The sequence below is a fragment of the Triturus cristatus genome, chromosome 1_2 (genome assembly GCF_964204655.1).
Source record: "Triturus cristatus chromosome 1_2, aTriCri1.1, whole genome shotgun sequence".
Classification (NCBI taxonomy): Eukaryota; Metazoa; Chordata; class Amphibia; order Caudata; family Salamandridae; genus Triturus; species Triturus cristatus.
Genome location: NC_140580.1, coordinates 855,524,244 through 855,549,324, shown reverse-complemented (window position 1 = coordinate 855,549,324; position 25,081 = coordinate 855,524,244). Strand labels below are relative to the sequence as shown.

At 49.2% G+C, this 25,081-nt stretch overlaps 1 protein-coding gene across 14 annotated transcripts in view; it reads left to right on the top strand.

Moving 5' to 3' along the window:
* The window catches only part of UBR4 (ubiquitin protein ligase E3 component n-recognin 4), a 1,980,383-nt gene that overhangs the window by 664,393 nt on the left and 1,290,909 nt on the right, over nt 1-25,081 (top strand). For all 14 annotated transcript variants that reach the window (XM_085609056.1, XM_085609055.1, XM_085609054.1 and 11 more), the window contains exon 32: nt 22,185-22,383. In XM_085609056.1, coding sequence (XP_085465182.1) covers nt 22,185-22,383 — 199 coding nt within the window. The remainder of the gene's footprint in view (nt 1-22,184; nt 22,384-25,081) is intronic.

The following is a 25,081-nucleotide window of genomic DNA, read 5'->3' as shown; positions in this document are numbered from 1 at the left end:
CCGATTGCAACTCATGGGTAAAGAATCCAATGTTATAAATGTATCAAGAGGGACAAGGCAGGGCTGTCCCTGCTCACCTATTCTGTTTGCTCTTTACATTAATCCCCTGCTGATTAAATTATTAGAAAATCAGAATATTAAACCAATAGTTACGGGGGGTTTCGAGACCAAAGTATTGGCATATGCCGACGATGTGGCGGTATTAACCTCAAATCCAGCCGAGGCCTTAGTAGAAATAATCAAAATCGCCGAGAGGTACGGGCTTTTTTCCGGATATGCTTTGAACGAAGGAAAAACAGTCGTTTTGTGTACTGATAATATCTGTTTTAATGATCCAAGAAAAACAAATACCGCTATCTATTTGGGAGTTTCCATAAGTGCTAATATAGAAGAAATTAATAGATGCAATTATGACCCCTTGATTAAATCTATCGGGGATGATTTAAGGAGAGTTTATGGGTCACATTTATCGATCATTGGGAGGGGTAACTTTGTAAAAATGACAATGCTCCCAAAGATCTTGTACTTATTCCGAGCGATAGCTCTAGCCCTGGAGGATAGTATTCTAAAAAAAATTGGAATTCATGTTTTCTAATTTCATATGGCAACATGGAAAAGTTAGGAGAGCAATGAAATATCTGGCTTTACCACAAGATAGGGGCGGCTTAGCAATCCCTAATATTACTTATATTATTGGGCGGCGCTTCTTCACCAAATGCCTACCTTATTCATTACCGGAAATAGCTATGGAACTGAGGAAAGGCAAAAAATCCCGTCTATTTACGAACTTTCTATTGGGAAGAAAGCTCCAGGGCTCCTATTAAAACAATTGGAGCCTAGTTACTATAAAAAAGTTACATTTAAAGTAATCCGGGGAGTATGGAAAATATGGAAACAAGTCTCTAGATTTATGGTAATTCCGAAGTTCAATAGATATACACCCTTGTGGCACTCATCGTTGTTATCGCCTCAGATTAATGATATGGGAAAGAAATGGGAAAGGATGGGTGTAATAACAATAGGAGATTTTTCTGGGGGAGGACAAGATTTTCATTTTTCAGCACTACAGAGTTTATTTGGCATTCCTGACAATCAGTATTTTAAATTTGCTCAGATTAAAAGCATCCTTATGTCAAGCATCCCCGAGATCAAGCTTAATAAAATTCCACTCCTAGATAATATATCTAGGAAATCCATTAGAATTAGGAACTTGTATAGCCTACTTCTTGATAATTCGCCAGATGATCTGGAAAAAACAGAATCTACTTGGGCTCGGAAGCTTGATAATCCCAATGTTGATCTTTATACTTTCCTTTCATTAACTTCCAAAATACTTTTGTCATCTAGTTTAAAAGCACAACTTTATAAAAACAATTTTTAATTTATATTACACACCAGCTAAATTGTTCACATGGGGTAAAAGGTCAGATGATCATTGTCCTAGCTGTGGGCTAGGGCCAGCTACCCTGATACATATGTTCTATGACTGTGCTAAATTAACCTTATTAAAACAAGGTTTATCAGGGTATTGGGAGGAGGTATTCGGTCATAGAGTGGAAATGTCCCCTACCCTGCTAGTTCTTGGCTTTGATGACTCACTGGGGTCAAACCCAGAGGAGAAATGTTGTTTATTTTTGGGGACAGCTGTATATAGAATAATCCTTGCGGCAAGATGGAAAGAAGCTGAACCTCCAACTTTCCAGATTTGGCTTGCCAGACTCCTGGGAATTTACAATCAAGAAAAGGCTATTTATGCGTGCAGGGGCAGAAAGGCTAGAATTCTGGGTCAGAGGGCTTGGTCCTGTATCACCACCTGGACCAGAAACATAAGGGGTTCACAAGAAGGCAATTAACAACATAATGTTTATGGATTCGTTTATGCTATTTGGATGGATGTATCATATTATTATGTTCGAGGCATGTGGGCTGCTGAATTCATATCTGTGCATAGATCGCCGCCTAGTGTTGGGTCCGGATGTTTGCACGTTGTTGTCCTGGAAGAGTCTTCGAAGTATCCTTGGATAGGTGACTCCTCCCCTGGACTACAGTGCGCATGGGCATCCTCTCCATCCTCAGATTGTTTTTTTCCGCCATTGGGTTCGGATGTGCTTATCTTGACTCAAGTTAGGAAAAACTCTTTCCAGGCCAAAAGGCCTCTAGTTCGCGTCGGTACTGTTCACCGATCGGTATCGATAGTATCTTTGTTAGTTTACTAACTTCCAGAACCAACTTTTTCGCATCTTACCCGACCATCGACCCGACATCGACGATGGAATCGAGGACACCATTCAAGCGGTGCCCTGTATGCAATGCGAAATATCCCCAGGTCGACGTCCACCCGGTGTGCAACAAATGCCTTTCGCCGGATCACGACGAGTCCACATGTATGGCCTGTGCCCGATTCCGATCCAAGAAGACTCTCCGGAATCGTCGAGCAGCGAGACTCGAAGCGCAGCAAGCGGCACCGGCCCCGACCGACCTCTTCAACGCCGAGGACGAAGATGTGGAAGACGTGGAGAACCTACCCTCCAGCCCCGCTTCCGAACACGACTCCGGATCGGAAGACGTCAAAGAACAACTCTTTCACAGAGACGAAGCCGACACTGAGGTAGGAGACTACAATGAGGCCTTAGGGGCCGAAGAGAGTAGCTCCGGTGACGAGCAAGGCCTACCCGTACAGACTGCGGATATCCCAGTGCGTCAGTCTATGGCTCCGGTCGAGGGATCGCCTTCGGGCCTTACCCAAGACCTATCCCGCATCCATTCAGCCCCGCCCTCTGGCCCGGCCTCGGACATTCAGCGGCAGCCATTACTACCCAAAACGGCTGGTTTCCCTTCATCGAAACCGAAAGCCGTATCGGTTCAGCAGAAACCGAAACTGAAAGTCACACTGGTCGGATCGAAGCCCACCACACCTTCGACGCCAGCCAAACCCGTCGGCACCGACCGCACCAAACGGGACTTCGGTGCCGAGCTTGCAGCAGCCGACGTCGGCGCCGACACACGGAAAAAGACCATCGGTACCGCCAAACCACCTCGGCTCCCGGCACCGAAACAATCGGCTCCGACCACAAAGGTCAAAGTGGCTGCTGGATCTCACACCACTTCGAAAGCAGCACCAAAGGCACAATCATCGACGCCGTCGACAGCTACTACCTCTCCTCGACTCGATGACCCCGTGGCACCGAAGAAGTCCACGCCTGCCTCAACGGAACCGGTCGGCGCCCAAGAACCGTCGGCGTTCCAGGTGCGGCAAGTTTCAGCATCCTTGCAACGCATCAAAGATAAGGCAGCCCTCCAGGACACGTCAGGCTCCGAGCCGAAAAAGGCTCAAAAAGCTTCTCCGGCACCGGCCAACATCACTTTTGGCCTGCCCCATCCACGGCGCCAAAACTGTTCGAAATCAGAACACGTGTCACCCACACCAGGATCACACCTGCAGAACACTCTCCTATGGAGACGTCGCCATCACACATCATCGATGCCGCAACAGGCAGAATGATGCTTCACAAGAGGAGGATAACTTCCGAGCCAGCTTTGGACTCCTACCGGATCCCACTAAAGAAAAAGCTTCCAGTGGATTTGGAATCAATTCTTTACGAACCTCTCCATACCTCTCACCAAGATCCACAGTCCTTCTCTCCGACACACTCCGAAACCGACGTTTTGGAGGACTACATGGGTGACCACGTCCCCTACCCCGGAGAAATGGACCCTGAAGGCCAACAGGACCCTGACCAAGCTTGGGATGACCCTGTAGACTCAAACGCACCTATGGATACGCAGGACACGCAGCTATATGGTGCAAAAACGTCTCCCACAGAGGACACTGCCGCATTCAACGCCCTCATTGAACGTGCTGCGGCCAATCATGGTGTTCAACTCCACTCTGACACCATCGAGGACGATTTTCTCATGGATACTTTCGCATCCTCAGAAAGACATATTAAAACTCTACCCATGTTGAAAGGTGTCCTCAAACCAGCAAAGGACATTTTCAAAGAACCCACCAGGGCAAGAGTAATAAACCCCAGAATCGACAAAAAATATAGGACGGCGCCTGGGGACCCTACCTATATTAGAGGCCAGTTGCCTCTGGATTCCATAGTAGTCGCGAATGCTCGTAAACGGGCGCACTCGCAGACGACTGGTGATGCTCCTCCCCCGGACAAAGAGTCCAAGGTGTTAGAGACCTCCGGCAAACGGGTTGCAGCCCAAGCAGCTAACATATGGCGTATTGCCAATACTCAGGCGCTCCTGGCTCGCTACGATCGAGCGCATTATGACACACTAGAAACATTACTACAACATCTCCCTGACCAATACAAAGAGGGAGCAGAGATCCTCATCAGAGAGGGACAACTCCTCACAAACGCATCCATCAAGTGTGCACTGGATGCCGCAGATACAGCTGCCAGGGCCATAAACACTAGCGTCATGTTACGACGACACGCCTGGTTACGAATCTCCGGATTCAAACCTGAGGTGCAAAATAACATCCTCAACCAGCCGGTCAACCCAGACTACTTATTCGGGCCAGAGGTTGACACCACACTAGAAAAAATAAAAAAGGACACGGACACTGCAAAGTCCATGGGGGCTCTCCAAACGCAGACCTTTCGGAGTGGCTCCTTTTGTCGCCCCGGCAATAGAGGAGCAGGTAGAGGACAGGGGTCACAGCAAACTTACAACAAGGGCAACACCCAAAGTACCTACGATAAAAACACCAGGGGTGGATATCGTGGTTCAAGCACAAAGGGCAGAGGACGCGGATACGGCAATACCAGATCCTCTCCCAAGAACAAACAGTGACGCCCTCTCCCTTCCTCCCGACCACACAACACCTGTCGGGGGAAGGCTACAAGGGTTCCTGTCCACGTGGAACTCCATCACCACGGACAGGTGGGTCAAAGATATTCTCAAACACGGCTACTGCCTAGAATTAACCTCGACTCCACCCACAATACCACCAAAACACCGTCCTATGTCCTCAGAGCACTTAGCGCTATTACAGCAGGAAGTGCTAAGTATGCTGCAAAAAGGCGCAATAGAGGTCGTACCCGTCCACGAGCAAGGTACAGGGGTGTACTCCCTGTACTTTTTAATACCGAAAAAGGACGGGTCACTCAGACCTATACTAGACCTGAGACCCCTCAACCGCTATATTCTTTCGGAGCATTTCCACATGCTCACCCTGCAACAAGTCCTCCCACTGCTCAACCAGGGAGACTTCCTGGCCACACTAGACCTCAAAGATGCGTATTTCCACATACCCATTCGCCCATCACACAGGAAATATCTCAGGTACACTATTCAAGGGCAGCACTACCAATTCAAGGTTCTTCCCTTCGGCGTGACAACGGCGCCCAGGGTTTTCAAAAAGTGCCTAGCTACTGTAGCTGCACATCTATGGAGGCAACACATTCATGTCTACCCCTACCTGGACGACTGGCTTGTTCAGGCAAAGTCAGCCCAGCAATGTGCCAGCCACATGTCCCGCACCATTCACCTTCTTCACAGTCTGGGGTTCTCACTAAATTACCCAAAATCACATCTCCAACCCGCACACGTACAACAGTACCTAGGTGCGACCATAGACACTCTGGCGGCCACAGCTCAGCCAAATTTAGTGAGAATCAACAGCATGCAAATGCTGATTTCCAAGTTCAAACCCCAACACTCCCTTCCCGCGCGAGTGTTTATGCAGTTGATAGGCATGATGGCCTCCTGCATTTTCATAGTCCCACACGCGAGACTACATATGCGCCCGCTTCAGGAGTGCTTAGCACGTCAATGGAATCAGGCTCAAGGGCAACTAAAAGACCTAGTGTTGGTGAGCGGTCGGGCATACACCTCTCTGCATTGGTGGAATCCACAAAACCTTTGCAAGGGCCGACCGTTCCAAGAGCCAGTTCCACAAATAATACTGACAGCGGACGCGTCTCTCCAGGGATGGGGAGCTCATGTACTCAACTACACAGTGCAGGGACTATGGACAATACAACAAAAGAAGATGCACATCAACCTTCTAGAACTGATGGCAATCTTCCTGGCTATGAAAGCATTCAAAGTACACTTGTGCAACAAAGTCGTGTTGATCCGGACGGACAACATGACCGCCATGTACTACATACAGAAGCAGGGAGGAACACACTCTCCACAGTTGTCTCATCTGGCTCAGAGCATGTGGAAGTGGGCCATTCAGAGGAACATGTTCCTCATGGCGGAACACCTCCCCGGCAAGGACAACCAGATGGCGGATCTGCTCAGCAGACACAGCCACCAGATGCACGAGTGGGAGTTGCACCCGTCAGTACTCCAACCGTACTTCCAGCAGTGGGGTCATCCAGAGATAGACCTCTTCGCCACAAGCGAAAACGCAAAATGCCAAAGCTTTGCCGTCAGGTTCCCACATCCGCAGTCACAGGGCAATGCGATATGGATGAACTGGTCCGGCAGATTTGCGTACGCTTTTCCCCCAGCACCATTGATACCGCTGGTGGCACGCAAACTCAGACGACACTCACTGACACTCGTCCTGGTTGCTCCAACGTGGGCACGCCAGCCGTGGTACACCACCTTTCTCGAACTTTCTGTGGTGCCGCATCAAAGGCTGCGGATCAAACCCGCGCATTTGACGCAGAACCATGGAGAGATTCAGCACCCAGATCCGCAACAGCTGAACCTGGCAATCTGGCTCCTGAAGTCCTAGAGTTTGGCTACCTAAACCTGCCACCTGACTGTATGGACATCATTAAGGAAGCTAGAAGACCCACTACCAGAGCTTGCTATGCAGCCAAATGGAAAAGGTTCGTAATTTATTGCAATAATAATGACATTAACCCGCTAGACGCATCCATCCAAAACATAATTTGTTACCTCTTACACCTATACCGATGCAATCTGGCGTACACCTCTATACGTGTCCATTTGACCGCAATATCAGCCTATCTCCAGAACAGGCAGCACCTCTCTTTATTCAGAGTGCCGGCCATAAAAGCATTCTTGGAAGGACTCAAGCGAGTAATTCCTCCAAGCCACCCACCGGCTCCAATATGGAACCTCAACTTGGTCCTCACACGCCTGATGGGTCCACCCTTCGAACCTCTGCACTTATGCGAGATTCAATTCCTCACCTGGAAAGTAGCTTTCCTAGTAGCAATCACTTCTTTAAGAAGAGTTAGTGAACTCCAGGCACTAACCGTTCAAGAGCCATTCATACAGGTTCACACAAACGGGGTCGTACTACGTACCAACCCCAAATTCATGCCCAAGGTGATATCGCAGTTCCACATGAACCAAACTATTGAACTGCCTGTTTTCTTTCAAAACCCACAAACTGTCGCAGAAAGAGCACTCCATACACTAGATGTAAAGAGGGCCCTCATGTACTATATCGACAGGACTAAAGTCTTTAGGAAAACAAAACAACTTTTCGTTGCCTTTGCCCCACACCACAAAGGTAACGCTATCTCCAAAGCAGGTATAGCCAGATGGATCGTTAAATGTATTCAGATTTGCTATCAAAAGGATAAACGCACATTAACGATTCCCCCACGAGCCCACTCAACACGTAAGTTAGGGGCCTCCATGCTTTCCTAGGAAATATTCCTTTGCATGATATATGTAGAGCAGCCACCTGGTCCACTACACATACATTTACCAAACACTATTGTGTAGATGTGCAATCAAAACAGCAGGCAGCTGTAGGACAGGCTGTTCTCAAAACTCTTTTTCGGACCGCTGCAGCTGGCACTGGTAGCCGCCGCTAATAAGAGGGCACTGCTATGTTTTCTATGTACAGATATGAATTCAGCAGCCCACATGCCTCGAACTGAATATGCTACTTACCAGTATGCATCTGTTCTTGGCATGTAGGGCTGCTGACATTCATATCGCCCTTCCTCCTCCCCGGCGCCTGTAGCAGCTGCAGCTCTCAGAATTACTGTAAGCATGGTCATCACTTTCTGTATCTACTCCATCACTGCCACAATGGCGAAAAACAATCTGAGGATGGAGAGGATGCCCATGCGCACTGTAGTCCAGGGGAGGAGTCACCTATCCCAGGATACTTCGAAGACTCTTCCAGGACAACAACATGCAAACATCCGGACCCAACACTAGGCGGCGATCTATGCACAGATATGAATGTCAGCAGCCCTACATGCCAAGAACAGATGCATACTGGTAAGTATTATATTCAATATGCAGCTACAACTTAACCAGGATGAATGTTTTAGATCTAGCCGCTGGGGGAACATGCCAATTCTAATGTCACACTTGTCCGACTCTTAAATATTATTCAGTCTGCCTTGTTGGTAGCAAACTTTGCTTCGGGATGCCTTATTTAATATTCAAGGTCCAGTTTTGCAGCCGATCAACAGTATGATTTTTGACTGATCTGGTCACCTGGCTCCAAGCTGCTCTCACGCCAAACAGGGCATGCCTGAAGCCATGTTTTCACTGCCACTGTAGTGTGTGGCATATTTCATGCTGCAGTCCGCAGGTGCCATTGTGATGGGCGTATTTCTGCAACACGCACACACACGCACACACTGTGCAATCCGGTTTTAAGGCAATTTCAACTGGGCTTAGAGGTGAAAGCACACATGCAGTGTGTTAGAATTGCCATTATGTCCCCCTCACTACTGCTGGTCAAAAATCAGAAGAGCAAGTTTCTTCACAAAGTCTACTGACATGTTTACAGGTTGTCAGTTGAAGTTTCTATGTGTGCTTAGACTGCGGTTAAGATTTATTGTTTGTTCCGCCCCTTACCTTTATCAACATCTATTTTCGAAACATTTTCTTTAGTTGCAGAAGCTGTTGAACCTTCTAATACTCACCTCACTCTGACCCATTAACCTCCTCAGGGACAAAGTTAAGCTTATGGCGCGTAAGTTATGTTTGAGTTAAGTAGCTAAACATGTAACAGTATATTAGTGTGGTTAATAACTAGTACTTCTCCATTAGACTTTGATGTCTTGGACTGTCTAGGATTTGGGTTCATTCAGGTCTGAAGAGAGAAATCTAGCTTTCCTTAAATAATTATTAGTGCCATTGGCATATGAGGTCTCCTGGTATGATTAAAGGGGGATTTGGTTATTCCTCACCGTGAGAGTAAGAATGTGATGTCGAAAGTGTTGCTGGTGCCCAAAGTGTCAGAAAGTGACTTTAGGCTGCTGGTGACTTTACATATATTTTAGATCTATCAACATTAAGCTCATTGAGGGTAGAATGTTACCCTTTGCCAATGATGTATCTCTTGACGTCGAGTCCCTCAGAGGAGTGTACCACCACATGAAAGCAACACTGAAGAAGCAATTGTCAATACAGTAGTTGGGTGAGATTTACGTACTGCGAGAAGCTGAGGAGAATAATCTTGGAGAAATGTTAGAGGTCACCGTATCTCGGGTCAGGATCGCCTGGGTGACCTCATGGTGTTTGCCCACTCGACGTCGGGCCGTGGACAGCGGGTGCAGAGTGGGGCGGATCTGCTGTGTCCGGCCGGAGCCAGAGGTTGCAGACGAACAAATCCGGTGTTCACGGTAGACAAAGTCTTTGTAGTTGAAGGCAGGCAGGTCCTTCGGGGTTTTCGAGGTTGCTGGCTGCAGGACACACCTGGATTTCGCAGGAGTAGGTTCGAGGGGGAGATAGGCCAGTAGGGCTGAGGCCAAGTCAGTGTGCGTCTTCCTCTTGTTAGGTGCTTCAAGCTGTTCGGTCCTTCTTCTTGTAGTTTCTTCTTGTCTGAGGAAGCAAGGTTCAGGGGTGCCCCTAAATTTCTCGATTTAGGGGTGTTACAGGTAGGTAAAACTTAGGGACCATGGGTCCCTTCCCTGGGGTTGGTACACCCCCTATAATGCCTGTCTCCAGTAGGAGGGGGCATGAGCCTGTCCCTGGTTGGCTTAGTCCCCGCCCCCATCTTCAAGATGGCGTGGACTGAGAGTTGTGCTTCACCTCGCGTCACCCACCTGAGGAGTGGAGTTGGCAGAGGTGGGCACACCTCTCTTCCTCACTTGTTTATCCCGCCGGTTCTCCCGCCAAAAGTGGGGGTCAGAATCAGTGGGGACCAGTTGCTGAGAGCAGCAAGTGGCCTGGGGAAGCTCAGAAAGGTGGCAAGCCTTTGAAGCTTCCCCTTCGCGAACCCTGCCCATCCTGGAGGAGGGGGCTTGGCACCTCGTCCCAGGATGTGCATCGTTTCAGGCCCAAGAGAGAGGCAGGCTCCCGACCTAAGGGTCCAGAAACATGTCTGGTGGTGGCAGCTGAAAGGAGCTACTCAGCCTGGACACTAGTGGTAGGCTAGTTTTCAGGGAGCATCTCTAAGATGACCTCTGTGCATTTTTTATTGAGTCCCACACTGGCATCAGTGTGAGTTTAATGTGCTGAGAAGTTTGATACCAAACTACTCAGTTTTCAGTGTAGCCATTATGGTGCTGTGGAGTTTGTAATGACAAACTCCCAGCACCATATACTCTTAATGACAACACTGCACTTACAATGTCTAAGAATGAACGTAGACACTGTAGGGGTACATGGCTCATGCACCTGTACCCTCACCACTGGTATAGTGCACCCAGCTAGAGGGGTGGCTGACCTATGCAGTGGGTTGTAGGCATGGCATACAGGGATGTGTGCCATGTCGATTCTTCACTTTGTTCTGCACCAGGACACGCAGCCTGCAAAGGCAGTGTGTGGGTGTGTGGGTACAGGACCTCTAAGGGTGGCAGAATAAGTGCTGCAGCCATTAGAGGGCTTCTCTGTTTACAGTGCCCTGGGTACCTGTGGTACCATTTGCCAGGGGCTGACCTGTGGCCAAAGATGCCAATTGGGTTTAGGCTTCAATACAGTTTTAGGGAAAGAACATAGGCCCTGGGTACCTGATTAGCAGGAGCCCAGGGCACACTCAGTCAAAGCACATTAGCAATTCAGCAAAACATGGGGGCAACCATGCAGAAAGTGGGCACTTTCTCACACCCAGTTGGTCAAGAACGCCTGACCACCACTGGAAGTTGAAGTGCCTGCTTGCAGACCAAGACCTGACCATCCTGAGGTGTCCCCAAGACTGGGGGACCCATAGCAGAAGTCGAAGTCCCCGCCCCCAAAAAAAAAATTGCTTTCCTGTAAGCGACCCCTGGGACTGCTGTCAACGAGTAACCAGTTGAACAATGGCTACTGGATCTGTAACACACTTTTGCAATGTGGGAGCTAGTTGTGAAGCCAGAGTCAACCCCTGATGCTCGTGGATATCAGAGTGGCCCAGGAACACTCAACGTATCTTTTTAGCAGCTCATGTATCCCCAGACCACTCTTTGCTGGACTGCCTAAAGGAGAAGAGTGCACTGAGGACTCAGTCTATTGGAACTGACAGGTAACTGTCTGCCTGGACATTAGTGCTCACTCTATCTGAAAGAAACACGTTAGATTCCTGACCTTAGAATATCCCCAGGCGTCAGGCTGGATCCGGAAAGATTTTCGTCAGCAGTACACTTGCGCGTCGCTAGGTGTCATCTGTGGCTCCGCGTCCGTCGTCGGCGTCTTGATCGCCGGGATGATGTCGTCGGAGTACTTAGACGCCACCCTCGCGCGCTGACATCCGTTCTTCTTTTTTTCCGCCCCAGTAAGCGCAGATCCGGGAAGAGCATACCCTTTCAGTCACTTTTTGACTAAACTTTTTTGATTCCCATTTCGAGTCGATCTCGACTCCTGGTGCCGGTAGGGATACCCGGGTTCAAGCCGTGCGACGCCTGTCACCGCCTGATGTCGGTGACGGATCACCACTGCCGGTGTCTCTACTGCCTTGGGGCCGACCATGATGCCGAGTCGTGCCTCGACTGCCGGGCCTTGACCTCGAAGGCTAGGTGAGAGCGGTCCCGCAAGCTGCTCGAGATCCGGCAGTCGCAGCCATCACCGCTCGTCGGGGTCGAAGTCCTCGCATTCCGGTAAGTCGAGGCACAGTAAGCAGTCGAAGAGGCGACCTCGCTCTTCAGACTCCCCTCGCCGGTCGCGGGACTCGGCTGAGGGTTTGGGTGGCACCACCCGCGCGGCTCCTTCGGAGCTGCAGGGGTCGCATCCGGCCCGATACCCTCCGGTCCCTGGGCCTGATGCGACTCAGACAGAGATCCGAGACTTCCTCGTGGTCATGAGGAGTCTCGCTCTGCCGTCTATGCCTGCCGGCGCGCCTTCGGGCCCTGCAGGGCTAACTCGGAGGCCTAGTGAGCCGGCGGCTCCGGCCCCGGCGCAGACTTCGGTCCCGACACCGCAGGCCCCTGTGGGATCCAGGCCTGGATCCCGGTCGACGCTGGTCGACCTTACGACCCCTTCGGTACCGCCCACGGCGCCGTCTTCGGACGATGTCGTCCCCAGGTTTAGTCCCGGTCCGGGCCCGGTTTCGGAGTGGCGCTGCCCGGCGCCGGAGACGGCGCCGATGGATGACAGATTCATCTACCGCCTGGCTCCGACCTTTCAGCCTGTCTACCAGGAGCCGGATGACTGGGACGGTTCTGAGGACCCTCTGGCACAGCAGTGCCAGTTAAGCCAGGACTAGGCAGAAGAGCTGGGGGATGCCAGTGGTCTTGACACCTCCCCTGACACTGGCTTCATCTCTCCTCCCTCCGTGACTATAGAGGAGGGTGCTACCTATTCTGTGGTGCTGCGCAGGGCTGCTGAAGCCCTTCATCTGGAGCTCCCTGCAATGGCCGTGACGACTAACCTCCTCACTGAAGTGCTTCAACCGCCAGTAAGCTCCTCGGAGCCTCTACTGCAGTTCAATGAGGCACTGACGGACGTTCTGATGGGCAACTGGTCCAAGCCCTCCACAGTCCCTCCTGTGGACCGGAACGTGGCCCGACGCCACCGCCCCGCCCCGGGTGACCCCAGCTTTCTGTCGGTGCTCCCCACCCCTGAGAGCCTGGTTATCCAGGCCTCTCCCTCCCAGACCGCCTTCCCGTCCGCTCCTCCGGATCGGGAATCCAAAAGGTTGGAACAGTTTGGGAAGAAACTGTTTTCCTCCCTTAGTTTGGGGTTGCGGTCTATCAACACTGCGTGCCTTTTGGACCGGTACACCCACTCCTTGTGGGATACGGTTGCGGACGTGCTGCCTCAGTGTCCGTAGGAGGCCCAGACACGGCTAGCCCAGGCTCTTGACGAGGGGCGGGATGCAGCATGGTACTCGGTACGATGTGGGCTTGACACAACGGACTCGCTAGGTAGGGCAATTGCGACCACGGTGGCGATTCGTCGCCACGCCTGGCTGAGGTCCACGAATTTCTCTGGGGATGTCTAGAGCACCCTCATGGACATGCCCTTCGATGGCCGTTGCCTTTTTGGCGACAAAGCGGATAGTGCGCTGGAGCGCTTTAAGGACTCCAGGGCTACGGCCAAGTCCTTGGACCTTTCGGCCCGCGCCCACAAACTTCTGCTTTTCGCCCCTTTCGTGGCCAAGGAATGGGCGCCCCCACATGTCCGTCTAGCCACAAGCCTCAGAACCAGCCTCCCCTCAGTCGCGGACGTGGATTCCGCCGAACTTTCAGGCCCATTCCATCACATCAGACAGGTGGGTGCTTCGAATTGTCCGAAGGGGCTACTCCCTCCCCTTCGAGGTGACCCCTCCAGCCATGCCACCGCAGTACCACCGCATGTCGGGGGATCACTTGCAACTTCTGCAGGAGGAAGTTACGGCCCTCTTGGCCAAGGGGGCCATCAAGCGCGTTCCTGGACCAGAAGTACTTCGGGGTTGTTATTCCCACTACTTTCTGGTTCCCAAGAAGGGCAAAGGGGGCCTACGCCCTACCTTGGACCTCAGGAGCGTCAACGCCTTCCTCCAGAAGGAGGAGTTCAAGATGCTCACCTCAGCTCAGGTTCCGGCTGCCCTAGACCCTGGAGACTGGATGGTAGCGTTGGACTTGCAGGACGCAGATTTCCACATCCCCGTCCTGCCAGCCCACCGGCGTTACCTGCGGTTCAGCGTAGGCCACGAGCACTTTCAGTTTACCGTGCTCCCCTTCGGCCTCACCAGTGCCCCTCGGGTGTTCACGAAAGTGATGGCAGTGGTCGCAGCTCTTATGCGCAGATTAGGTGTTCTGGTCTTCCCCTATCTCGACGACTGGCTGTTGAAGGCGGGCTCGCCCCAGACAGTCGTTTCCCACCTCCAGACTACGGCCGACCTACTGCATTTGCTGGGGTTCTCCATCAATGTGCCGAAGTTGCATCCGAGTCCCTCCCAGAACCCTCTTTTCATCAGAGTGGTTCTGGACTCAACGCAGTTCCGGGTCTATCCTCCGGAACAGCGGGTTCGGGATATTCAGGCTCTGATTCCGATCTTTCAGCCTTTATCCCGGATTTCGGTCAGGTTGGTGCTGCGGCTGCTGGGTCTGATGGCCTCCTGCATCCTGCTAGTACATCACGCCAGATGGCGGATGCGGGCTCTGCAGTGGGACCTGAAGTTCCAGTGGGCCCAGCATTGGGGCAACCTGTCAGACCTCGTCCTGATCTCAGAGGGCACTGCAAGACAGTTGCAGTGGTGGCTCACGGACCGCGATTGGGTCAGTGGCAGAACCCTCTCCCTACCCCAACCGGAGCACGTAGTGGTGACGGATGCGTCCCTCCTGGGATGGGGGGGGGGGCACATGGGAGAGGCGGAGATCAGAGGCCTCTGGTCTCCGGCGGAGTCCCGGCTCCATATCAACCTATTGGAGCTGCGGGTGAACCGTCTTGCACTGAAGGCATTCCTTCCCTCTGTCCGGGGAAGTGTAGTGCAGGTGTTCACGGACAACATCACCGCCATGTGGTATTGCAACAAACAAGGCGGGGTGGGGTCGTGGACCCTTTGTCAGGGGCTCTGCGCATCTGGACATGGCTGGAACATCAAGGCATCACCCTGGTGGTTCAACACCTGGCGGGTTCTCTGAACGCCAGGGCGGATGAACTCAGCCGCCGGTGCATGATTGATCACGAGTGGCGTCTGAACTCGGACTTGGCGCAAGGCCTCTTTCGGCAGTGGGGAGTGGGGAGAGCCTTGATTAGATCTATTTGCCACCGAAGAGAACGCGCAGTGTCATCAGTTCTGCGCTTTGGAATTTCCAAGGCAGCACTCGCTCGGCGACGCTTTTCGTCACAAGTGGAGTTGCGGTCTGTTGTACGCCTTTCCGCCTATACCACTTCTGCCCAGAGTGCTGAAGAAGATCAGGCGCGACCGGGCCAAAGTCAACCTTGTGGCTCCGGATTGGGCACGAAGATACTGGTATCCCGAGCTACTCAGTCTGTCAATCGATCCCCCGATTTGACTGCCTCTTCAGAAGGACCTTCTGTCGCAGCAGCAGAGGACGGTCCTCCACCCGAACCTGTCCAGCCTCCACCTCCATGCGTGGAGATTAAGCGTCGGCAGTTGATGCCATTTGCCTTGCCTCCTGAAGTCGGTGAGGTCATTCTGGCAGCCAGTCGTCCCTCTACTAAAACAGTATACGCCTGCAGGTGGAACAAATTTGTGGCATGGTGCACAGCAAAGGCTGTGGATCCCCTTTCCGCCCCTCTTTCTGAAGTTTTCCTCTTTCTTCTTTCCCTGGCCCAGCAGGGCTCTGCTCTGGGCACCCTCAAGGGATACCTTTCAGCTGTTTCTGCTTTCTTACGGCTTCCTGATCAGCCTGCTCTTTTCAAGTCCCCTGTTGTTGCTCGATTCTTTAAAGGCATTACTCATATGTTTCCTCCTGTCCCCTTCGTAATGCCTCAGTGGGATTTGAACCTGGTGTTAACCTATCTGATGTGCGCTCCTTTTGAGCCACTTCATAATTGTCCTTCGTCTTCTGACTCTTAAGACTGCTTTCCTGGTTGCCATCACCTCTGCTAGATAGGTGAGTGAGCTCCAGGCTCTCTTCTAAGCCTCCTTTCCTCTCTGTCCATCCGGACAAGGTTGTTCTCAGGACTCGTCCTTCCTTTCTCCCTAAGGTGGTAACTGCCTTTCACATCGGCCAGTCTGTTACATTGCCCACCTTCTTTTCGCCTCCGCATTCCTCGAAAGAGGAAGAGAGGCTCCACCGTCTGGACACACAACGAGCACTGTCTTTCTATCTGGACCGTACGAAACAGTTCCGGGTGGATGACCAACTCTTCGTTGGTTACGTGGGCGCTAAGAAGGGGTAGGCAGTGCACAAGCGGACCATCTCTCGGTGGGTCTTCTTGTGCATTAAGGCCCGTTATTCCTTGGCTACGAAGGAACGTCCTGTGGGACTGCTGGCCCATTCCACTCGGGCCACAGCGGTTACTACTGCCCTGGGTCAGGGAGTCCCTCTGCAGGACATTTGTCAGGCAGCTACGTGGGCCACGCTGCACATGTTTGCTAAGCATTACTGCCTGGACAGGCAAGTCCGGAGGGACGGCTTCTTTGGCCGTTCTGTTCTCCAGGACTTCCTGGTATGATCTTGGTTCGCAGACCCACCACCGGGGTTGGTATTGCTGGGGTATCTATTCTAAGGTAAGGAATCTAACTAACGTGTTTCTTTCAGATTAACAAGTTACTTACTTACGGTAATGATATATCTGTAAGAAACATTAGTTAGTTAGATTCCTTACTGCCCCAACCATCCTCCCCGTTCTGCGAACTGATATCTAGGGTTAAGGTCATCGCATTCAGGGCCCTAGATTCATGGCACCAGTGTCGGTCTCTTGCATGGCTCTGCGTTCCTGGTGCGGAAAGCTATGTACAAGAACTGACGTCAGCGAGCGAGGGCGGCGTTTAAGTACTCCGCGCAAGGGTATTACTGACAAATCTTTCCGAATCCAGCCCGACGCCTGGGGATATTCGAAGATAAGGAATCTAACTAATGTTTCTTACAGATATATCGTTACCGAAGGTAAGTAACTTGTTCGATTGGCCCCCAAACCGTTGTGGCCCTTCCAAGAAGAGACTGGTGGTAGTTCTGGCCCATTGGCTCAGAACCTATTAAGTTTTGACGTCTATTTTAGGATACACAAAATCCCCTATTTTTATAAATTGGTGTCAGTTTTGTATTGTCGTTTTTCTTATTTATTGACTGTTTTGTCACTGCTAAATGATTTACACTTGTCCACTTGACTGATTCTCACTGCTCTGTGCCAGCTGCCCAGGACTGAACTACAAGTTTTGTTTTGTAAACCTAACTGGACCTAAGAGAGACTCACATTATTACATGGTGAGATCTCACAACCCCACTATATAATAATCCACTTTCCTACACCAAGATGTAGTCAGACACATTTATTTTTGGAAAAAGATTACTCTTTTTGCAACATTTTCAGAGATTCCACACACAGCAGATTTTGTACAAATTCAGGTTAACAAACTACCCATGAACAGGATTTAATGTTGAGTAGCTTTTCCTAAGTACGACACTAGCACCCAAGCATAATTAAGTTAGCAGAGATTACCAGATTCTCCAGTATTGAATATTTTATGGATTCACGTGCTTTAATCTTGCCCGTTGTCATGCTGAGAGTCCCACGGTAACATAAGAAGTAGCAGTAATATAATATTACCATAGACCTCCATAGAACAGAAAAACTCACTTGAGTAACTTTTCAGCCTCATTTTAGAACATCCAAACTTCAGCCAATCACAGCTGAGACCTCAGAGTTCACTTCCCCACAGAGCCACCATACCTCAGATTTCTTACTGCACGTCATGTGATAGGGAGTCTCCCTGAGGTCTTCTCAGTTACAGTATTTTCTTCTCAACTTTTGACCTCCAGTATCAGCTTTAGCTGCTCTCAAGGTATTTCCTGGACTTTATTCTTTTGACCTTCCTGGCTTTGAGATGCCAGAGCCTAAAAAAGGGCTGTTTACGCCCTGTAATACCTGTGGGAAGTGTAGGCTATTTTCTGAAGACTCCCACAACAGTGTCTGTATTGCCTCTACCCTAACGACAAACTCGGGGTATGCAAATATTGCCGCACTTTTCCAGATAAAACCCTCAAAGATTGGGAGGGTAGGCTGTTACTCTGGCTACAGAAGCTAAAGGCTGCTTCAGGTTCGGAGTCTGAACCTGGGAGAAGGCTCATTCTTCCTCAACGAAAAGAAAGGATGACAGTCCCTCTTCACATCATGGGGATTCTAAGAGGTCTAAATCCCAGTACAAATCTAAGCCTAAACACAGGAAATCTCAGTCAGGGGCTTCAGAACCCTCTTCAGCTCCTGCGTCTGCCTCTCTGACTCCTCTAAGAGACCGATCTTCTCGACCGACGACGGGGTCGTTGTCGAAGATTTCACTCCCCTCAAGAAAGCCCTCACTGTGGACAGCTTCGACGGTTAAGACGTCGACGTCAGCAACGATGATGGGAGCTTTGACGACGATAACAACGTCGTTGTTGACAAGGCCGTCACAGTCAAGAATTTTGCGGGCGACGACGTACCCCCAGACGAAAGCCGTTCACAGTACCACACACTATTGCATCTTCGGTTGCGACGTCAATGGGATTATCGACAGAGGGAAGAATCAGTCTCATTCAGCACAGGCAAATCCAGGATTACTCAAAGATATCTCCTTTACCTCCTGCTCGACGTCAAAGAGTCAGAGGATGATGGTATGTTTGGCCCTGCATACAGTCCTTTGCAGTTAAGGGTCAAGTGCCAAGATTCTGATGAGGACATTGAGGGCAATGATCCATCTTCTCATCTGGCAGGAACATTTTCATTTGAGAAAAGAGGCACATCTGTCATGCAGAGGTATAAATCCTTCAAGGAATGCTATCCGTACGATGACAGAGAAGCCGCCTCATCAGTTCAGGAACCCATCAATGAACGTTCCAATATCCCTGGTGTCTGATCTCCGACACATGCTTAATGATGATTACAAGCGTTTTCCATATGCAAATGCTCCTCAGAGGCCTTTACCTACCCAAGAGGTACCCTCTATTCTTCCAGGCCAAGGTGCTCCCAAATCCACAAATGAGAAGATCCTTCCTCCTCCTATAGTCATCACAGAGGATACTCGGGATGCTCATACGGAAGAAGGTGAAATACAAACAGACACAGATGCCCTTGATGAATGGGATGACTACATAGCCCCTATGCCTCCATCTCCTAAGCCTCCTGATGCGGATTCCCACCTGGCAGATATCGGGAATTCAATGACCTTCCGAAGCGGGATTCCAAACGTTTTGATTTACCAATGCCAACCAAACAGACTGAATGTTTTCTATATGATTTTAAACCAGGCACTATACTTTCAGTGAGAGCAATTCCTATAATTGACTTTCTTTGGCAAGAAGGACTAATATTGATGAAGATGCCTTCCTCCGTTCCAGTGGTTATTCCAAAACTGGATAAAAAATATAAAGTTCCAGATGACTCGCCTGCGTGCCACATTGGTCACCCGAGGCGAACTCTGTGATCATGCAGGCAGCAGAGACAAGAGCCAAGAATCCAGCATCTCCCTGCACTGACCCACCAGACGAGGAGGGTCATCGTCTCCACAGTATTGGGAAGAGGTTCTCTGCTTTGGCGGCTTCCTCCATTAGAGCCTCTAATGCCATGGCCATTTTGGGGTGATATGACAGGCAGATGTGGTCGGACATCTCTACTCTCTTGGCATATCTACCAAAGGATGAAACGTAAGAGGCAAGAGCTATTCTTTTGGAGGAAGAAAGAGCATCTTCAGAGGTCATGGAGATGGCGATGGACGTTTCATCCACTACATTTCGACAGATGGCAGGAGCGGTGGTCCTGCGTTGCCAGGGGTAGTTAAAAATAACCACCCTTCGTCGTGAGGTACTGGCCAAGGTTTTAGATTTGCCCTTTGATGGGGGAGTGCTTGTTTGGTAAGCACATAGGTAGACGAGGAGTTACAATATATCAAGAGGGACACGGATACAGTCAAAGTTGTAGGCAATCTCCAATAGCGCCGCGTTCAGTCCTTTTGGGCTAGATGTCGGGAGTAATTTTTAATCCATCTCTAATTTCACCAGCGGTACCAGCTATATCCACAGACTACCTACCAGCCATGCAACCTGTCTTTTCAGTCCAACACCGCTCAGACTTATTCGAGGCCTGCAGGACACAAGAGGCAGCAATCTGCTGGAAAGTCCCAAGACTCCAATAGGAGGCAATGAAGATCATCAGGCCCCTGCTACCATAATCCCATACCACGAACACATGTTCTCCGCATCCTTTCAGAAATGGAACTCCATTTCTTCAGACAGATGGGTTCTAGACATTTTCCAACATGGCCACACGCTAGAATTCATTCAGCATCCTCCAAAGGTTCCACCGCTCAAAGTTCTGCTCTGTCACCTTCCAGATCTCAAGAAGGAAATAAATTTGCTTTTCCTCAAGCAGGCCATAGAGGAGGTAACCTTCAACCAGCAAAACCGGGGGTTTTATTCCCACTTCTTTCTCATCGAAAAGAAAAATGGGAAATGGAGGCAGGTCATGGGCCTCCGAATGCTGAACAAGTTTATAAAGAGTCAGTCTTTCAGGATGCTCTCTTCAGGTGATGATTCTTCTAACGGAGAAAGGGGATTTTCTGTCATCTCTCGATCTCCTCAACACCAATTTTCATATTCCTATTTACCCTCAACATCGAAAATGTCTGATTCAAGGTGGCAGGATGCCATTATCAATTCAAAGTGCTCCCTTTTGGTTTGAAGTCCGCTCTCAGGGTGTTCACAAAGTGCATGGCACTGATAGCAGCCTTCTTAAGACGTTCAGGTCACCGGGTGTTCCCATACCTGGATGATTGGCTCATATAGGCTCTGTCCTTCCGAGTGGCAGAAATTTCAACGAGAGCCTGTCAGATTCTCTTCCAGTGTCTTGGTCTTCACATCAATCTGGAAAAATCAGATATCCTCATCAAAATTCATGGGGAGACTCCTCCCAGTTTCCTTGGACGGGGATGTTCACCTATGCATTTCCCCAATTTACACTAATTCCTCGAATACTTAAAAAAATGAAGTAAATGCCTTGTCGGATCATTCTCATCGCTCCGGGGTGGGCAAGACATTTCTGGTACACTGAGCTGCATCGCCTATCAGTGTGCCCCAATTCTCTTCCCTTCAAAGGAGGATCTTCTCTACATGAACCAGGGCCAAGTAGTTCATCCACAAATTCCCCCTCTTCATTTGTAAGCTTGGTCCTCACCAAGCTGAATTCGACGATTTAAGGCTTCTGAGGAGTGTACAAAGATACTTCAGAAATCTCAAGCTTAGTCTACGTTGAAATGTTACACAGCTAAATGGAAGAGGTGTTATGTACTTGGTGTATCTCGCAAGCATTGCATCCATTCTCTTCATCACCGGAGCAGGTGCTGCCATATATTTTGCACTTAGCGAAATCAGGACTTTCTCACTCTTCCATAAGAGTTTATCTTGCTGTAATTCCTATATATACAAGACGTTCAAATCAAACTTCTCTGTGGTTCTCCAGTATTGATAACTTTTATAGATTCAAATGCGACCCTCCCTCCTCCCAGATTACGTTCACCAATTACCTCAGAGTTTGTATACCTTTACACTTGTGCTCGAAATCTGAAGTATGGTGACTCTGTGGGGAAAGGGAACTCTGAGGTCTCAGCTGTGATTGGCTGAAGTATGGATGTTCTAAAATGAGGCTGAAAAGTTTTGAGTGAGTTTTTCTGTTCTATGGAGATCTATGGTAAAGTTATATTACTGCTATTTCTTATGTTACTGTGAGTCTCCCACCATGACGACGGGGAAGATTTAAGCATGTGAATCTATAAAAGATATCAATACTGAAGAACCACAGTGTACAGGTAAGTAACTTGTTTTTAAATCAAACTGAGCAAAATTACAAAGTAAAATGGAAAATTGTTGACCATGATTTCTCCTTAATAGAATGTGAATTATGGAACAGGCTACTATGTAGCATAATATGGAACAGTATGTATTTATGTTGCTACATCATTTGAACAGCATCAGGAAGCACTACATGATTGCTTGGTGACAGAACACTTGTCAGACTTGCACATGGAATTGAAGATTGAAATTTACCAATAATTCAAAATAATTTTCTGATTGTGAAAGGGAAAATAACACTACTAAAGTGCCACTGAGCTTATCGTACAGATAATTAGTTTGAAAAATAACTTCAGTTTATTTGTGGTATGTGTTGTAATCATTTTTGAGCTAGTTCTCACATGTTAGTTTTGATGCATTAACTTTCTTTTGTAATACTGATACTCCTTTTTGACTTTATTTGGGCCAAAGCTGAAAAGAGTCCGAATCCAAGTCTCCTTCGTCTGTGTGGCTCACTTGCTCAGCTGGCCTGTGTGGAGCCGACACGTCTTCAGGCCTGGCTCACTCGCATGACAACAGCTCCCCCAAAAGATTCAGATCACGTGGACGTGGTGCAGGAGAACAGGCAATTGTTGCAACTTCTAACCACTTACATTGTGAAAGAAAACAGGTAAAGACCTCTTTTGGAAGCAAGGGTGTTTGATTCTGATGAGTGATGCTCAGCAGAAGAAATAATACTGTGTAGAGAGAGGGGCAGGTGATGGTGTCATAACTGGACTGTTGCCAAAAGAAAATGAAAGGAAATCAAAATTATTGAACAATCATGCTGCCTCAGTGATTGAAGTCTGGAGGCAGGAGAGAGTTGAGCGGAATGTATTTGACATAGTAGGGTTGAGATGAGGAAAGGAGGATGGTAGATGTGAAGAGTGAGTGTACCCATCTTAACAAATACTGGTTGTGGGAAACTGGATTATCAAGGCAGGAGTACAGTAGATGAACCCGTAGCTAATAACCCAAATGGTGAAAAGTAGTCTCAATTAGGAAAAAATGTTTACTCTTGGAAAGGGTGGCAGCAAATGACACACTTCTCAAAGAAAATCCATGTAAAGTATTTTAGCAGAACACAAAAAGCATTAGGGAAAGAAATGAAATAGTTAAACTAATCAAACCAGTTAATAATATGTTGCTATTTAAACAACATTTAGTACATTGCGTCTTCAAAGTCAGTGTTTTTAGCTCTAACACGAAACCCCTCCACTCCTAGAGAATAGTCAGTTCAGTTAGTAGGTAAATGCCTTATGTCAGTTTTACTCACTTGTAGAAGCAGTGTTCAATTGTTTCCAAAGGTAGATGAGAGTAAATGTCACACATTTACGCCACTCATTCGGGGGGTACCATACTATCAGTTTAGCAGTGGTGGACCCTACTCCTCTGGCTTGGCCTGATCATTAATAGATCCAATTCAATTGTTTTATCTTGCCTTATGTCAGTCCAGGGACCCATGCTCCCTCGCGCTTTACTAGACCTTTCTCTAAGATCTCTCAAAGCAGCATGCCCTGGAAAACAACAAACTGATTCTTTCAGGCTCCATTGACTCTTAACACACTGAAGGTTGACAAATGCCTGTGCTCTAGAGTGGAGAATTTGGCTCCTGTCCCAGGTTGTTCACCTTTGAGATGTAGGGTCTCGAGCCCCTGGTTCTGTGATGAGCTCAGGCTGGATAAAGAACTATGTAAGAGGGCTGCAAGAAAATGGCAAACTATATAATCTAAAGCATTGTATAAAAGCGCTCTCAAAAAGATTGTGACCCCAATAAACCATTCGAAGAGTGAGTACTATGAGTGTCAGCTGAACATATCCTAGGAGCCTCAAGTCTATAGGCTATAATAGCACAGACAATTGAAATGATCAAGCAATGGATGGAAGGAAACAGCTGGGAGGGAGAGCTCCAAAAAAATAAACATCTTTTTTGATGGTTTGATAGGCAAAAGAAATTCATGAACAACCCTTTACTCAGTACCTGTAAAGCAAGATAAATCTGTTCCAACCTCCAAGGGAGATCACCCAAACTATGTAGATTATGATGCCTCTCTGTAAATGAGATACTTTATAGGAGTCCTGCTAAGGCGTCTACTTCTGCCACATCCTATTGTGATTCATTACAAACAATCACCTTGAATAGTACATACCATAATATACCATATTAGTATCCTTCAATTCCCTGCGCTTATTATAGTCATAGCGCACTTCATTTTTATTAGAAATAATGATCTGAAGTTTTGTCACGGTTCCAAAGTTGGCGATTAACTATAGCATGTTGTAACTTAGTAGTGTTCGAGGCATGTGGGCTGCTGAATTCATATCTGTGCATAGATCGCCGCCTAGTGTTGGGTCCGGATGTTTGCACGTTGTTGTCCTGGAAGAGTCTTCGAAGTATCCTGGGATAGGTGACTCCTCCCCTGGACTACAGTGCGCATGGGCATCCTCTCCATCCTCAGATTGTTTTTTTCCGCCATTGGGTTCGGATGTGCTTATCTTGACTCAAGTTAGGAAAAACTTTTTCCAGGCCAAAAGGCCTTTAGTTCGCGTCGGTACTGTTCCCGATCGGTATCGATAGTATCTTTGTTAGTTTACTAACTTCAAGAACAACTTTTTCGCATCTTACCCGACCATCGACCCGACACCGACGATGGAATCGAGGACACCATTCAAGCGGTGTCCTGTATGCAATGCGAAATATCCCCATGTCGACGTCCACCCGGTGTGCAACAAATGCCTTTCACCGGATCACGACGAGTCCACATGTATGGCCTGTGCCCGATTCCGATCCAAGAAGACTCTCCGGAATCGACGAGCAGCGAGACTCGAAGCGCAGCAAGCGGCACCGGCCCCGACCAACATCTTCAGCGCCGAGGACGAAGATGTCGAAGACGTGGAGAACCTACCCTCCAGCCCCGCTTCCGAACACGACTCCGGATCGGAAGACATCGAAGAACGACTCTTTCACAGAGATGAAGCCGATACCGAGGTAGGAGACTACGATGAGGCCTTAGGGGCCGAAGAGAGTAGCTCCGGTGACGAGCAAGACCTACCCGTACAGACTGAGGATATCCCAATGCGCCAGTCTATGGCTCCGGTCGAGGGATCGCTTTCGGGCCTTACCCAAGACCTATCCCGCAGTTCTTCGGGCCCGGCCTCGGACATTCAGCGGCAGCCATTACTACCCAAAACGGCTGGTTTCCCTTCTTCGAAACCAAAACCGAAAGCTGTATTGGTTCATCAAAAACCGAAACCAAAAGTGACGCTGGTCGGATCGAAGCCCACCACACCTTCGACGCCAGCCAAACCCGTCGGCACCGACCGCATCA